Source organism: Dermacentor andersoni, chromosome 4 (assembly GCF_023375885.2).
Source record: "Dermacentor andersoni chromosome 4, qqDerAnde1_hic_scaffold, whole genome shotgun sequence".
NCBI lineage: Eukaryota > Metazoa > Arthropoda > Arachnida > Ixodida > Ixodidae > Dermacentor > Dermacentor andersoni.
This window is the reverse complement of record NC_092817.1, coordinates 197,997,030-198,012,206: the sequence shown is the minus strand read 5'-3', so window position 1 is coordinate 198,012,206 and position 15,177 is coordinate 197,997,030. Positions and strand designations below refer to the sequence as shown.

The 15,177-nt window shown below is 50.9% G+C and overlaps 1 protein-coding gene and 1 pseudogene across 1 annotated transcript; both read left to right on the top strand.

Annotated features, from left to right (window-relative positions):
* The first annotated feature begins 409 nt into the window (after positions 1-409).
* Positions 410-528, top strand: LOC126532247 (5S ribosomal RNA; annotated as a pseudogene).
* Positions 529-1,093: 565 nt separating this feature from the next.
* On the top strand, positions 1,094-2,302 carry LOC126531963 (uncharacterized). Its single transcript, XM_050179677.1, has one exon. The coding sequence runs from the start codon at positions 1,094-1,096 to the stop codon at positions 2,300-2,302; it is 1,209 nt and encodes a 402-aa protein (XP_050035634.1).
* The last annotated feature ends 12,875 nt before the right edge of the window (positions 2,303-15,177 follow it).

Below are 15,177 nucleotides of genomic sequence, written 5' to 3'. Positions count from 1 at the left end.
GGGACATTCTACAAAGGACACTAAAAAAAGAATTTCCTTTAACACCTTTTGGAATCCGCTTTTACCGTTTGAAGAGACAGAAGGCGTGCCATGTGATATGGTGATGTTACTCTGCATGCACAGCGTGTGGAAAACACGAATGGCGGTGCGTAATGAGGATGTTGACGCAAAACCGGCCAAAGAATATTTTGCTGAAAATGTATTGTACATTCGCGAAGCGTTTAAAGCGCTCAGCGAACCACCTGAGTGGTTAACAGCATTTGAACAGCTTGCAAACTTTCAGCCTTTTTAAACCAAAATTAAACGACAAGGTACACCCGCACATTGAACTGTCTTTTTTGTTTTGTAATCGCAGCGGAGAATAGGTGTGAATCGTGTATTTGTTATAAAACAGGCAATAAAGAAAAAAAAAATCGGCCATACCACGCTGAATACGCCGGTTCTCGTCCGATCCCCGAAGCTAAGCAGCATTGGGCTCGGTCAGTACTTGGGAGGGAGACCACCTGGGAACACCGAGTGCTGATGGCACCCTTCTTTTTGCTTTTTTTATTGCGTGCTTCTGTGACTTTTTTTTGTTTTGTTTTACACTCTCACGTGTGGGTGGTTTTATTTACTGTTACGTTCAACTGGCGCAGCCTTGTGGTAGAGCCGACGTCGAAGTGCAAAAACAATATGCAAGCCGCTAGGCGATTGTACGCGCAGTGACGGTGGTAACCGGTATAAGTAATGGTGCAAAATTTAGTCGCACAAACTGCTAACCGTTTACCTATTACACCCGTATCCAGCTCAGTGACAATAACTTGGCGCATTGCTAGCGCCAAACGTGGGCTGCAGCGGACGCAAATCGTTGCGCTCGTCCTCTTGTTTTATTGCGAGCTCGACTCGGCAGCGACTAACTACAACAAACGGAGCAATCCACGTACACGACGTGTGCCTGTACTGTCAACGGAAAGACAGTGCCGCGTACGTGCTGTCGCAATACGTTGCGAATGCACATAGCACGATACAGGTGCAGTCGTAAACATAGCATCCCTGCCATCGGCCATACCATGCTAGACTCGTTCCGGGCACCGCAGTGAACCGACGTGGTATCATGTGCTCCGACGGAGCGGCGTTGGCGGCCGCGAAGGGCCGCGGTAACAGGAATGCTGTTTTTGAAGACGAGGATTATCAGGTGATTTTGCCGCACTTGCCTACCGGTCGAATCGTCCTTAATACTGTTTTTTTACTCGCGGACGTCCGTGGAAGACCGTACAAGGTTGAGGATTTCCGCGACGCTCTGGTTCGTCTGGAACTGCTCCCCGAAGTAGTTGCTTTGGGGGCGTATCAGATGAATCACGTGTGGGCGGTCATGATGAAGACGACTGAAGCCACAAAGAAACTGCTTGCTATCCGAAGCATCATTGTTAAAGAACGGCGCTGTATTGTCGTTGACCCCACCAATCAAGGCGTGCGCTTGAAGTTACACTGGATGCTGCCAAACGTGTCAGATGAAGACATCAGACAAGCTCTTGCCCCATACGGAACGGTTACGGACGCGGCGAAAGAACGGTGGCGTGTTCAAGGGATTTTGGACAAGGGCTCAACGACGCGGTCGGTGATCCTGCAGCTTAAGGCAGGTACTACAGTCGACGATATTCCGCACCAACTACGCATAGCAGGGGAGCTCGTCCTGGCCGTCATTCCGGGCCGCGCCCCTCTTTGCCTGCGGTGCCATACAACCGGTCATATTCGCCGGGACTGTCGAGTTCCACGCTGCGAGGTCTGCCGCCGCTTCGGCCATGAACGATCTCAGTGCGTCAAGACATACGCCGTCGTCGCAGGACCAACGAGAAGAGAAGAAGAGGTATCTGAACACCTCATGGATGAGGCTGAAGTTGAAGATATTTCTCCGGTTAAGAGCGACAAGGTTGGCAACGCGGTCACACAAAAGCAGTCTCTCCACCCCAAAAACTTGTGCCCAGACAAGAAAACCAGCGACGAGGCTGATACTCGGGAAAAGACTGAAAACGGGGAGCCTGAAAATCAGAGTTTCGCTACAGAACAGAGTGAAGTCCCCTCGAAGTCGTCGCCTGCCACTACGTGTGCGGAGGCGTCTGCTACGACTGACGTCGACATGTCAGCAGCCACTAGCATGCCTGCGAAGCGGGCACACGAGGAAACGATCGGCGTAACCGGGACCTCTGGAGCAACGACATGCAGCGAACCACCTACAAAGGCGGCTCAGCTGCGACGTACGCCTTTCAAGCCGAGGTCCCACGTCCAAGTCGAGCGGAGACCCGAGACGGGGGCGCCTCCGTAGCGGCTTCGTTTCGGGTAGTGCAACCTAGATATGGCCACCACGCGTGATACCGCCAGCTTGACTGGCGGAACCATGTACTACAGAATGGAGGACACCACTTTATGCATAGTGCATGGGTTGCTCAAGGTAAGCGCTATGCGACCCGATTGTTCTTGCTCATAATGGAGGCCGCAATTAACACCGCGATTCGTATTGCCACGCTAAATGTCCGAGGAATAAGCACGAGGCGGCGGCAATATCAATTGAGTCGTATCTTTCTGGAAAACGATCTCGACATAATCGCAGTTCAGGAAACCAAGATAGCGAGTCAAGAGCAGACGGATCGCATGGTGCAACAATTACAATGTATGCGTCTGTCATGCGGCCGGCACATCAGGGGGCTGCGCTATTTTTTTGCGCAATAGCCTAAATATAAGTGTAGAAGCAGTCACAGTGTGTGAAACGGGACGCATGGTTGTTGTCGATTTTACCTTGAAGTTTTATGGCGATTTATCTGTATTTACGCCCCTAATAGAGAGAGCGAGAGACAGTCTTTTTTTGAACGAGTTGAGGATTATTTAAAGACCGATAAGCTTTTGGTTTTGCTTGGCGATTTCAACTGTGTTTGTTTTCTGGAGGATCGCGTGAAAAAACTACCGCTGTATGATCGTAGTGTACTGGTATTGAACAATCTTGTCAGTGAATACAACCTGGAAGACGTCGGCTGTCTGTTGTACGATCACAGTGTACCGCGTTTTACTCATTTTCAAGGACTTAGCCATGCTCGGCTAGATAGAGCTTATGTGTCACTGGAACTGGTGCCGTTATGTAAAACGTACGAGAACAAGCAAGTCTCTTTTAGTGACCACAGTTTGGTTGCCTTCACAATAGGAACAAAAGAACGAAAAACAAACTTCTCGTGGGATTAGTGGAAATTTAACGATAAGCTACTCAACGATGACTGTTTCGTAAATGACATTAAAGAAAAACTTGGACGATTGATTGTAGCTGAAGAGAAATATGTAGTCACCATGTGGGAAGATTTTAAAAATGAATTGAAGATGACTGCTACAGAAAGGGCAACTAAACTGAAACAAGAAGAAAAAGGGAAAGAAAAAGCCCTGAGGAGTAAACTCGACTTTCTACTTAATGTAGAAAGCACAGAACCTGGCCAAGTCATGAAGGAAATCAAGAAAGTTAAAAGCCAGTTAGAAATCATTGACACAGACAAGTACCGTGGTGCCATGATAAGATCCCGTGCAGAAAGATTGTGGCAAGGGGAAACACCGAATAAACGTGCGCTAAGTGACGAGAAAGCTTACGCTCGCCGCAGTGATATAAAACAGATAAGCTACAATGACGAAGTAACGAGTGACCGTAGGACCATTGAACGCGCCTTTGTTGAACACTATGGAGACTTGTTTGGCGAAAGAAAAACTGATCTGGGTGGCTTCATAAGCCAATTCCTACATCTTATGCCACGATTGGAAGAAAACGTTAAACAAGGCCTCGAAGCGTCTATAACTGTGCGTGAAGTTGAAGCGGCTATAGAAGAACTAGGCTCAGGAAAGGCACCTGGGCCGGATGGATTAAGCACAGCCTTCTACAAAACTTTTAAAGCAGAAATAGCACTAATTATGAAGAAATTTTTAGTGCAGTCCTACAAAAACAACCGAATACCCGCGTCATTTCGAACAGCTCAGATGGTCCTGATACCAAAATCTGACGATCCTGTAAAGCGCTTGTCTGTTGCATCGTACCGCCCCATTAGCCTTGCGAACACTGACTATAAAATTTTTATGAACATACTGGCGAAAAGGTTACAGGGCGTAATAAAACTTTTAGTTGGAACCCACCAAACGTGTGGGATTAAAGGGCGCACAATAACTACCAATGTACACGTCGCCAGAAGCATTTTAGAATGCGTCGATGCTTTCGAGGGTAAAGTTGCAATGTTGCAGCTAGACCTGGAGAAGGCATTTGACCGTGTGGCTCATGATATTCTCTTCGAGATTTTAGAATACACGAACATAGGATCAGTGATTATAGATGGATTAAAAATGGTATATACAGACTGCAGCACACGGCTGATTATTAACAAAAGTCTCACGAGAAGTGTCAATGTCTGCTCATCTCTGAAACAGGGGTGCCCAATTTCGTCTTTGCTTTTCGCAATATACCTGGAGCCTTTTTGCTTAGTCATTAAGGAGAACCAAAGAATAAGAGGTTTCAAATTACAGCAAAGTGAGGTGAAAGTGCTTTCCTACGCAGACGATCTAGCAGTGTTTTCCGATGACTATGACAGTGTCAGCGAAGTGGTAACTCTGGCGAAAACTTATTGTGAAAAAACAGGTAGTGCCATATACTGGGATAAGTGCATCAGGTTTTGGCATGGCGCGTGGCAAAGCAAACCACGCAGTTTCGCAAACATACAGTGGGGGACCATGCCTGCTAAATATCTTGGCGTGCCGCTTGAGCATTACAGAGACAGTAAGCAGTTCTGGGAACAGGAAACACAGACGGCGAAGGAAAAAGCGCTGGCATTGCAAGGGCGCAATCTCCCAATGTTCGCGCGCTCCACTGTGTGCAACATTTTTCTGGTTGCAAAAATATGGTACATACTACAAGCGCTATTCATGTCGTGAGTGAATGTACAGAAACTGCATCGAGTGTTCGCTGTGTTCATTTGGAACTCAACTTGGGAACGCTGCAGCCGCTCTAATCTGTTCAGATCAGTTCGCAGCGGTGGTCTTGGACTGTCACACCTATTTGTACGCCAGATTGTATCGCGGTTTATGTTCTTGCGGAACCACAGTGATCCATTTTTGCGCACCATGACACAAGTGCGATTAGGTAATCTGTTACCTGACTTCCTTGTTTCGTGTTCAAATGTTAAATCCCCTCCTGTGAAAGGTTTACTTCAGGAAGTAGTGTTATCTTTCCGTATGCTTAGTGTTCGATTCTCTCTAGAATATTTAAGTTCCGTCAAAAGAAAGAAATTGTACCATGATATGATAGACTCATTAATGCCAGTTCCAATGTATAGGTTAGCATACTATGGAGGTTCAGGCGATGATGTTCTCAAAAGGGTCAAAAGAATGCCTGTGAAACCATCGGTAAAATCATTCTTCTTCAAACTCCACACAAATACCTTGCCAGTAAAGACTTGGCTGGCCGACAAGGGAATATATGTGCCGTGGACCACCGATTGCATAATGTGTAAAAAACCAGAGACTGTCGACCACGTCTTCATTGATTGTTGGGATCCCTTGTTTCATTGGGACATCTTACAACGAACATTAAAGAAAGCATTACCAATAACCCCACGTGGTATCAGGTACTTAGACACAGGCAATAACGATATTCCACATGACCTTATTATGCTGCTGAGCCTCCATAGTATATGGTCCACAAGAATGTCGGTATGTCATGCTGATGTGAATGCCCATTCTGTGCGAGAAAACTTTATTGAAAGTGCCGTCTACATGCGTGAAGTGTGCAAAGCCCAGAAAGAACCGCGCGATTGGTTGCCGCTGTTCGATGAGTTGGCTAAATTCAAGCGATTTTAATTTCAGAGAGTCAGCATAAGCTAAGCTGATTCTCTTTTTAACAATGTATTCGCATGGCATTTCTGTAACGAGGAAATAAAGAAGAAAAAATCGGCCATACCATGCTGAATACGCCGGTTCTCGTACCGCCGACCCGCAAGGGCAGCCACCAAAGCCGCCAACGATCGAGATCCCGTTCCCGGGATGGCCCGATCAGGGCAGACCAGGCGCCATCGGCCGGCTCCAAGGACGGCCGCCGCTGGGAGACGATGGGGAAAGGAGGCAGTCGTAGCTCGAGCGCAAGACGCCGGGGGTCCCGTTCGAGGTCCCGGACCAGATCAAGAACCCGGGTCGAGTCCAACCAACGAGGGATACTCGCCGAGAAAAAGGTGGGCTGGATCAACAGGTCTTCCGTCGCTCTAGGGAACGACAGAGAGTTCCCACCCCTCAACCCTACCCCACCTCCCCCCTCTAACCAAAACGCCGCAACACGCCAAGAGTGCGGCGAATGTACAGAACTTAAAAGACTAATCGAAAGGCAAAACACCCAGATTCAGGAACAGAATGTGCAGATCAGAGCACTCATGAGTAAAATAGAAGCGCTAGTTAGCGGCAACTCAGCAACTAAAATAACCAAAACGAGCACGGTGCCCGAGGACGCCAACGAGAAACGCAAGGTGCCGCGGAGGGACCCCCTCTCACCCCGTCAAGAGCGGAGAGGAGATGCGCAGCCCATGCAACAAGCATTGAATGTTCAAGAAGAGATGGACGCTGAAACCACCGCTGACTGCAAGACGGCAGCAGCGGCACCGCAGACGTCACATCAACAACAGCAACCGCCGCAAGAGGGCAAACTGGCAGCGATACTCGCAGCCATCAATCAAATTAACGAGAATCTCGGCAATATGAATGTCAGGTTAGAGGCCTTCGAGGGTCAAATAAAGATCCTGTCAGTCAAGCACGAACGACTGGCGGCGAAGACAGCGACAATAACCGTGAAGAACGAGTTCGCAGCGCTAAGGAATGAACGCGCCAATAAAGTCAAGGAATCGATCGCGTACAGGCGCGGTCGCATCAAAACGTTAAAGGAAGATGGCGCAGACGCCGAACAGTAGAAAGCAAATCCGCGGGGGGGAAACAACGATCATTTACCAATGGAATTGCAGGGGCATCCGCACCAAGGAAGCCGAGTTACAACTTCACATAGATGGGCTCGACCAGAAACCGGATCTGATCGCGTTACAAGAGACACACGGCAGACCCAGACTCCCGGGTTAGGTGACCTACACGGATCCGACGGAAGCGGGACGGCGTTACTGGTGCGCACCAACATAGCAGCCACCCAGCACCTCACGGCGCAAAAGGGCTGCGAACACACGCTGGTCGAGGTTCACACAAGGACTATTGGCAGAGCCGGAAACCTGTTTGTAATGAGCGCATACTGCAGACCGTCACAAAGGCAGTACGACTTCGAAACAACAGTAAGCCAGGCGAAGAGGTTGGCGGGGAACAGGCCGCTCCTGGTCCTAGGCGACTTCAACGCCCCTCACACTACATGGGGTTACAAATACCAATCTAAACGAGGCCAGGCTCTAGCACAGGCAATGGAGGACCAAGGAATGGCGCTCCTTAATGAACCGGGCGTCGTCACCCGAAAGGGAAACAGCGTCAACAGGGACACTACCCCGGACCTGTCGTGGATGGCGGGCTCCCTAGAAGTGGCCTGGCGGAACGAAGACGTAGACCTGGGCTCCGACCACAGCATCATAAGTGTAACGATCAAGGGACCAAGGTACCGGGCAGCCCTCGGCAAAGCCCGGATCACCGACTGGGACCGAATGCGCAAGCACGCGGACGAAGAAAACGAGAACTCCGGAGAAAACGAGGAGGAGGGCAGACATCAAACGTACGCAGAATGGGCGCGAGAACAAAAGATCGCGCTCGACAGTTTTACTCAAGAAGTTGTAACAACGATGCAGACGCCCTTCGTCGACGCCAAACTAGCACACATGTGGGAGGCGCGGCACTCGCTCACGCGAAGATGGAAGCGTCAACGACGAAACAAGAAGCTCGTCAAACGCATCGCGCTCCTCAACAAACAGATCGCTGAATACGCAACTAAGCTGTGCCGAGAGAACTGGATGAGTACGTGCGACGGGCTGCAGGGAAAGCTCTCGGCGCGCAAGACCTGGTGCCTGCTCAGACACCTGATCGACCCGTTGAGCAGCAAGACCGCAACCAACCGCAACCTCGCCAAAGTTCTGAACGCTTACGATGGCAACGGCCAAAGGCTCATTGAAGACCTCAAGGCGATCTATCTCAAGACGGAGAGAGGGCGGTTTCCGATACCGGACGAGTACGGGGGACCGGAAAATCCGGCATTGGATGAACCGTTCACCATCACGGAGTTATTAAGAGCCATAGACGAGAGTAATAAGACGAGCGCACCCGGAACGGACGCCATTACATACAAGCTGCTCAATAACATGAGTGATGCGGCGGCAGACGGGCTCCTGGGTCACATCAACAGAACTTGGGAAAGTTCGAAGTTGCCCGCAGAATGGAAAGAGGCCGAGGTACGGTTCATACCTAAACCCGGCAAACCTCTGACGATCGAGAACATGCGCCCTATCTCGCTCACGTCCTGTGTGGGCAAGGTGATGGAACGCATGGTTCTCAGAAGACTTCAAGCACACCTGGACGAGACAAATCAGATGCCAGCGACCATGTATGGATTCCGCCAGCACCTGAGCACCCAAGCCGTCCTGATCCAATTACACGAATTAGTGATTAAAAGAGCAACGAGGCACGCGCCCCGGGGTATACTGGCTTTGGACCTGAAAGGGGCCTTCGCCAACGTGTCCCACGCCAGCATGCTCGAGAACCTGCGCAAGACGGGTTGTGGCCGCAAGACCTACGGCTATATTAAATATTTCCTAACCAATAGAACAGCAACTATCCGGATAGGAAATGAACGGTCAGAGCCTGTGGAGCTCGGAGACAGGGGTACCCCACAGGGGTCTGTCCTGTCGCCTCTGCTTTTAAACCTAGCACTCCTGCCCCTGCCCGAACTACTCAATCAGATCGAGGGCGTGGACCACGCGTTCTATGCCGACGATATAACGGTGTGGACGAACCCAGCGGGGTCCGACGCCTGGGCGGAGGAAGCCCTGCAGAGAGCGGCAACGACCGTCCACGAGTATGCCACGACCTGCGGCCTGAGCTGCGCTCCACAGAAATCGGAGCTGCTCATGGTACAGCCCGGAAGACCGAACAAAGAGCCGCCGCCAAACATAATCATCACCATCGACGGCACAGTGATCAAACCAACGCAGCAGATCCGGATACTGAGCCTTCTGTTGCGCAGCGACGGCAAGGCGCACGCAGCCGTCAACAAAATCAAGACCACATCGGAGCAAGTCCTGAGCATGATCCGGAGAGTCACCAACAGGAACAGAGGAATCAAAGAAGAAGACGCACTGCGCCTGGTGCAGGCATTCGTCGTGTCACGCGTAACCTACTCCGCCCCGTACCTCCAGCTTGCAAAGGTGAACCGCGAGACGCTGAACACGACGATAAGGAAAGCAGTGAAACTCGCGATGGGCATCCCAGTCTACTCGTCAACGCAGAAGCTGCTGGAAATGGGTGCCCACAACACGGTGGAAGAGCTGGTGGAAGCACACCTATCCCACCAGAGAGTAAGGCTGAGCCGGACAGAGCACGGTCGGGCCATCCTACGCAAGATAGGATGGCAAATTGAACAGCAACCGACAAAGGAGCCACTCCCCACAACGTGGAGAGACATTATTAAGACCAAAGCTCTCCCCCGGAACATGCAGCCGGGGAGGAACGACGAGAGACGCTCTGCGCGGGCCAAGGCAATGGCTCGACAGCTGGAAAAGGACCCAGAGGTTCTCTACACGGACGCCTCGCTTCCCAAGCACGGAACCAGAGCAACGGCGGTCGTCACCACCATCGATAAACAGGTCACAGGCGCGTCGATACGGACGGCGAATATAGCCGAAGCAGAAGTGGCCGTGGCCCTCGCACTCGCACAACCGGGAGTGAGGACCGTGGTCACAGACTCCCAGACCGCCTACGCAAGCTACCGCAAGGGGAACATCTCTCCCGCGGCACTAGCGATCCTCACCAAATGCAAATCACCAGGACGGGCCGTTGAGCTTGTGTGGGTCCCGGCTCACTCGCAAGTGGAAGGCAACGCACTCGCCGACAACTATGCCCGAGAACTGTCAATCCGGGCCGAGGACGAGCCAGAGCTACCGCACCCCGTGACAAGCTACAAAGAAATCACGCAAATGTACAGAAGCGGCAGATGTAGGCTTCCCCGTCCGCATCCGCAACTCAGCCGACAGCAGCAAACGATCTTGCGACGCACGCAAGCGGGGTCGCTAGCGCATCTCGTGCTCTTGCACAAGATGTTCCCAACAGAGCATGACACTTTATGCCCTTTTTGCAGACGGTCAAAAGGCACACAAGCACACATCATTGCAGAATGCACTAAGCTCAAGAACCCCCCACCATCCCTACCCCCCACCCTGCCCAGCCGCAACCCCCCCGAGCGATGGGAGACCTTGATGTCCAGCCCCGACCTACCGACCCAGCTCGCGCTGGCGGCTAGGGGCCAGGAACTGCTGGACGCATATGGGACCTGAGAATAAGGTTCCACCCCATCTGGTGCCAGCGCGCACCAACCGTCACTAACGCTCAGTTCAAAAGTTGATTCTCTCTCTCTCTCTCGTCCCATCCCCGAAGCTAAGCAGCATTGGGCTCGGTCAGTACTTGGGAGGGAGACCACCTGGGAACACCGAGTGCTGATGGCACCCTTCTTTTTGCTTTTTTTATTGCGTGCTTCTGTGACTTTTTTTTTTTTACACTCACGTGTGGGTGGTTGCATTTACTGTTACGTTCAACTGGCGCAGCCTACTGGTAGAGCCAACGTCGAAGTGCAAAAACAATATGCAAGCCGCTAGGCGATTGTACGCGCAGTGACGGTGGTAACCGGTATAAGTAATGGTGCAAAATTTAGTCGCACAAACTGCTAACCGTTTACCTATTACACCCGTATCCAGCTCAGTGATAATCAATAACTTGGCGCATTGCTAGCGCCAAACGTGGGCTGCAGCGGACGCAAATCGTTGCGCTCGTTCTCTTGTTTTATTGCGAGCTCGACTCGGTAGCGACGAACCACAACAAACGGAGCAATCCACGTACACGACGTGTGCCTGTACTGTCAACGGAAAGACTGTGCCGCGTACGTGCTGCAGCAATACGTTGCGAATGCACATAGCACGATACAGGTGCAGTCGTAAACATATCATCCCTGCCATCGGCCATACCATGCGGCTGATTCTGCTTCCGGCCACCGAGCGTGACGGACGCATGATGACAGGCTCCGTTGGAGCGGCTTCAGCGGCCTTTTCTGGCCGCGGAAACAGGACGATGGAACAGGAGGGCACCTACCAAGTTGTTCTGCCAGGTCTGCCAACAGGTCGTTATGTTTTAAATACAGTTTTTTTGCACGCTGATATCACGGCGCGACCGTACCGGATTGAAGATTTCCGTGACGCATTGGCACCGCATTCGCTTCTTCCGGATGTTATCGCCCTGGGGGCGTATCGCATGAGCCATGTCTGGGCTATCACTTTCAAGGACGCGGACGCGGTGAAGAAGATCTCGAGCATCGGGGAGCTGCGTGTAAAAAACCGGCGCTGCCTGGTGATTGACCCGGCGAACCAGGACGTTCGACTGAAGCTCCACTGGCTTCTACACAATGTGCCTGATGAGGACGTGCGTGTCGCCTTTGCGCCCTATGGAAAAGTTACCGAAGTAGCCCGGGAGCGCTGGCGTGTGCAAGGTATGACAGAGAAGGGATCAACCACCCGGCTTGTCACCCTCAATTTGAAAGCGGGCGTGAAGTTGGATGACTTGCCACACCAGCTGAGCGTTGGCGGTGAGTTGGCGCTTGTCGTGGTACCAGGCAGACCCCCGCTGTGCCTTCGGTGTCGCGGTACGGGCCACATCCGCAAGGAATGTCGAGTCCCGCGTTGCCGAATCTGCCGACACTTCGGGCACGAAGAATACCAGTGTACTCGCACTTACGCGAGCATTACAGGCCCGGGAACCAGCGAGGACTCGTCCGAGATGCTGATGGACGAGACGGATGCTGAGGAAGCAGCCCGTGTGGGTGGACAACCACAGCGCCATACTCAGCCATCGTTCACGACTCTGGTGAAGCAGAAGGCGGGGCCCTCCGGCGCAACAGATGGTAGTGTACAGGCGCAGCATAAGCCATGAACAGGACGACGATGACAAGGCAAAGGAGGCGGCGAAAGCCGCGGACGCTAAAGAAAGCAGCGTGGAGACCCCCGGCATTGATACCATGGAGACGAACCAGGAAGCGGCGAGCACCATTGCTGGAAAACGTCCCATGAAGAAAACGGAGACGTCAAGCTGCAGCCAGGCGGTAGCGGCGATGAGCCTCCGCCGAAGGCAGGGGGAGTGAGACGCTCGTCTTTAAAACCGCGGCCGAACCTTCCGGCCGACCCGCGGAAGGCGGGGAAACAGCCTCCGTAGTAACACAGTGTCCTGGTCGGTGTCAGCGCCGGTTGTGTTGGTCGACTTGTGTCAAGAGGTCCTGGCAGTCGTGAGGAAGGCTACGTCAACCATGAAGGTAGGCACCATGCGGATAGAGGCGTTTCTTCTTCTAAGACATGGCTTTTAATCTTATTGCTCCACTTCGAGTTGCGACTTTGAACGTCAGAGGTCTGGGAGCAAGAAGGCGACAATACCAGCTTAATCGCCTTCTTCTGGATAACGATATTGACATAATTGCTTTACAAGAGTCGAAAATAGAGAGCCAAGAGCACACTGACCGCATGGTGTCTTCCTTTCAAGCAAACTTTCATGTGTGCGTTTGTCATTCTGTTCGGACGTCGGGTGGGTGCCTTGTATTCATACGTAAGACGTTAAGAGTGAACGTAGAGTCTGTATTTGCATGCCCAAGTGGTCGCCTTTTGATTGCTGATTTCACATTTTCGAATTTTTGGTGGCGAATTGTTTGTGTATATGCTCCTAATGTAGAAAGCGAGCGTAAAATTTTCTTTGAATCACTTGAGCCATAGATGAATGGCGACAAGTTTTTGCTTGTACTGGGAGACTTCAACTGTGTGTGCGCCGCAGCTGACAGAGTGAAGTTTAGGGCACTGAGAGACAAGAGCTCTGAAGTTTTGAATACTTTTGTGCATGAGTATGCTCTCGAGGATGTTGGCAATGTGTTTTCCACTGGGACCCACCCAGAATACACGCACTTTCAGCGGGAGAGCCATGCGACACTAGACAGAATGTATGTATCTGTCGATCTTATGCCGCTATGCTCAAGTTATGACGTTAAACCTGTGCCTTTCAGTGATCATTGCCTCGTGAGCATGACTTTAGGAATGAAGGGCAGGAAATTGCGCCTTAACTGGCACTTATGGAAATCGAACACAAAGCTTTTGGAGGATGAAGGGTTCATTATGCAAGTAAAGACCAAGCTAGACAAACTGCTAGACGCGCAGCCAGCTAGTTTTGCAACTGAATGGGAGGGGTTCAAAGAGTGGGTAAAAATGAAAGCAATAGAAAAGAGCAGCGTGGCTCGCTATAAAGAGAAAGAAAAAGAAAAAGAAATGAACGGGCAACTTGAATGGATGCTGAGCATGGAAAATAGCGCGCCGGGAACTTTCACGAAAGAAATACGGGAAGTGAAATGCCAGCTCGAAAGAATCGACGCCGACAGGTATAGGGCCGCCGTCATACGCGCAAGGTCTGAAAAATTGTGGGCTGGCGAAACGCCGACAAAACGAGCGCTATCAGACGAGAAAAGATACGCTGGCCAGAAAGAAATTAGGAGCATCCGATTTGACGGCCCGACTTCGGAAGATGCGAGAGACATTCAGTGTGCTATAACCGAACATTTCACAGAACTACTTAGCAATAAGCTCGAGACCATAGAAGGCTTCCATGTAGACTTCTTGAGGCTGGTGCCAAGACTAGATGATGAAATTAAGGAACGTCTTGAACTGCCTATAACTTTACAGGAGATAGAAAAAGCAATAGACGACCTACCATCTGGGAAAGCTCCTGGACCAGATGGGCTAAGTGCGGCCTTTTATAAAACCTTTAAGCTTCCTGTTGCACAGTGCATGCTCCATGTGATAACTGAGGCTTATGAACGCAAACAGGTTCCATTGTCTTTCAACACGTCTCACATCGTTCTCATTCCCAAGACTGATGATCCGGAAGAACGACTGTTGGTGGGGTCATATCGACCGATTAGTCTCACCAACGTCGACTACAAAGTGTTTATGAAGGTTCTAGCAAAAAGACTGCAGCCTGTGATCACGAAATTGGTAGGGTCTCACCAGACGTGTGGAATTAAAGGCCGTAGCATCGCTACAAATATACATGCCGCACGCAACGTATTAGAGTGTGTCGATGCAGTTGGCGGTCAGATAGCAATGATGCAGCTCGACTTGGCGAAAGCCTTTGACCGCGTCTCCCACGAAATCCCTTTTTCCATCCTGGAACACTCCAAACTAGGTGACGTTATAGTAGAGGGCGTAAAAATGGCCTACAAGAACTGTACGACCCGCATTATAGTTAATGGCGATCTCACTGACAAACTTGCTGTACGTTCTTCAGTAAGACAGGAATGCCCGCTTTCCCCCTTGCTTTTCGCAGTGTATTTAGAGCCACTATGCCTGGCAATTATCAACTCTGACCGAATTTCAGGTTACAGACTGCAGTCATCACACCTGAAAGTACTCGCGTATGCTGACGATATAGCGGTTTTTTGCGCTGATACACAGAGCATCTGTGAAGCGACAACTGTGATTGAAAAATTATGCGCTCAGACTGGAAGTCAGATCAATTGGGGAAAAAGTTCCGGTTTTTGGCATGGCGAATGGGACGTAACAGCGGGTTGTTTTTCTCGGCTTCGATGGTCCACCTTGCCAACGCGGTATCTAGGAGTACCTCTGGATTGTTATCGGGATCCCAGCTCGTACTGGAAAGAAGAAACTTCGAGAATGAAAGAGAAAGCGGTCGCGTGGCAAGGAAAACAGCTATCAATGTTTTCCCGTGCCTCTATCTGTAATGTCTTTTTGATTTCGAAGCTCTGGTATGTCATGAATGTGCTGTGTGCGACCCGAACAGCTATTCAAAAAATGCATCGTGTTTTTGCTGTTTTTATTTGGGCGTCCACCTGGGAAAGAACCAGCCGAACTAACCTGTTTGTTACCGTTAAAAGCGGAAGCCTTGGCCTGGCGCATCTTTTTTTGCGTCAAGTGG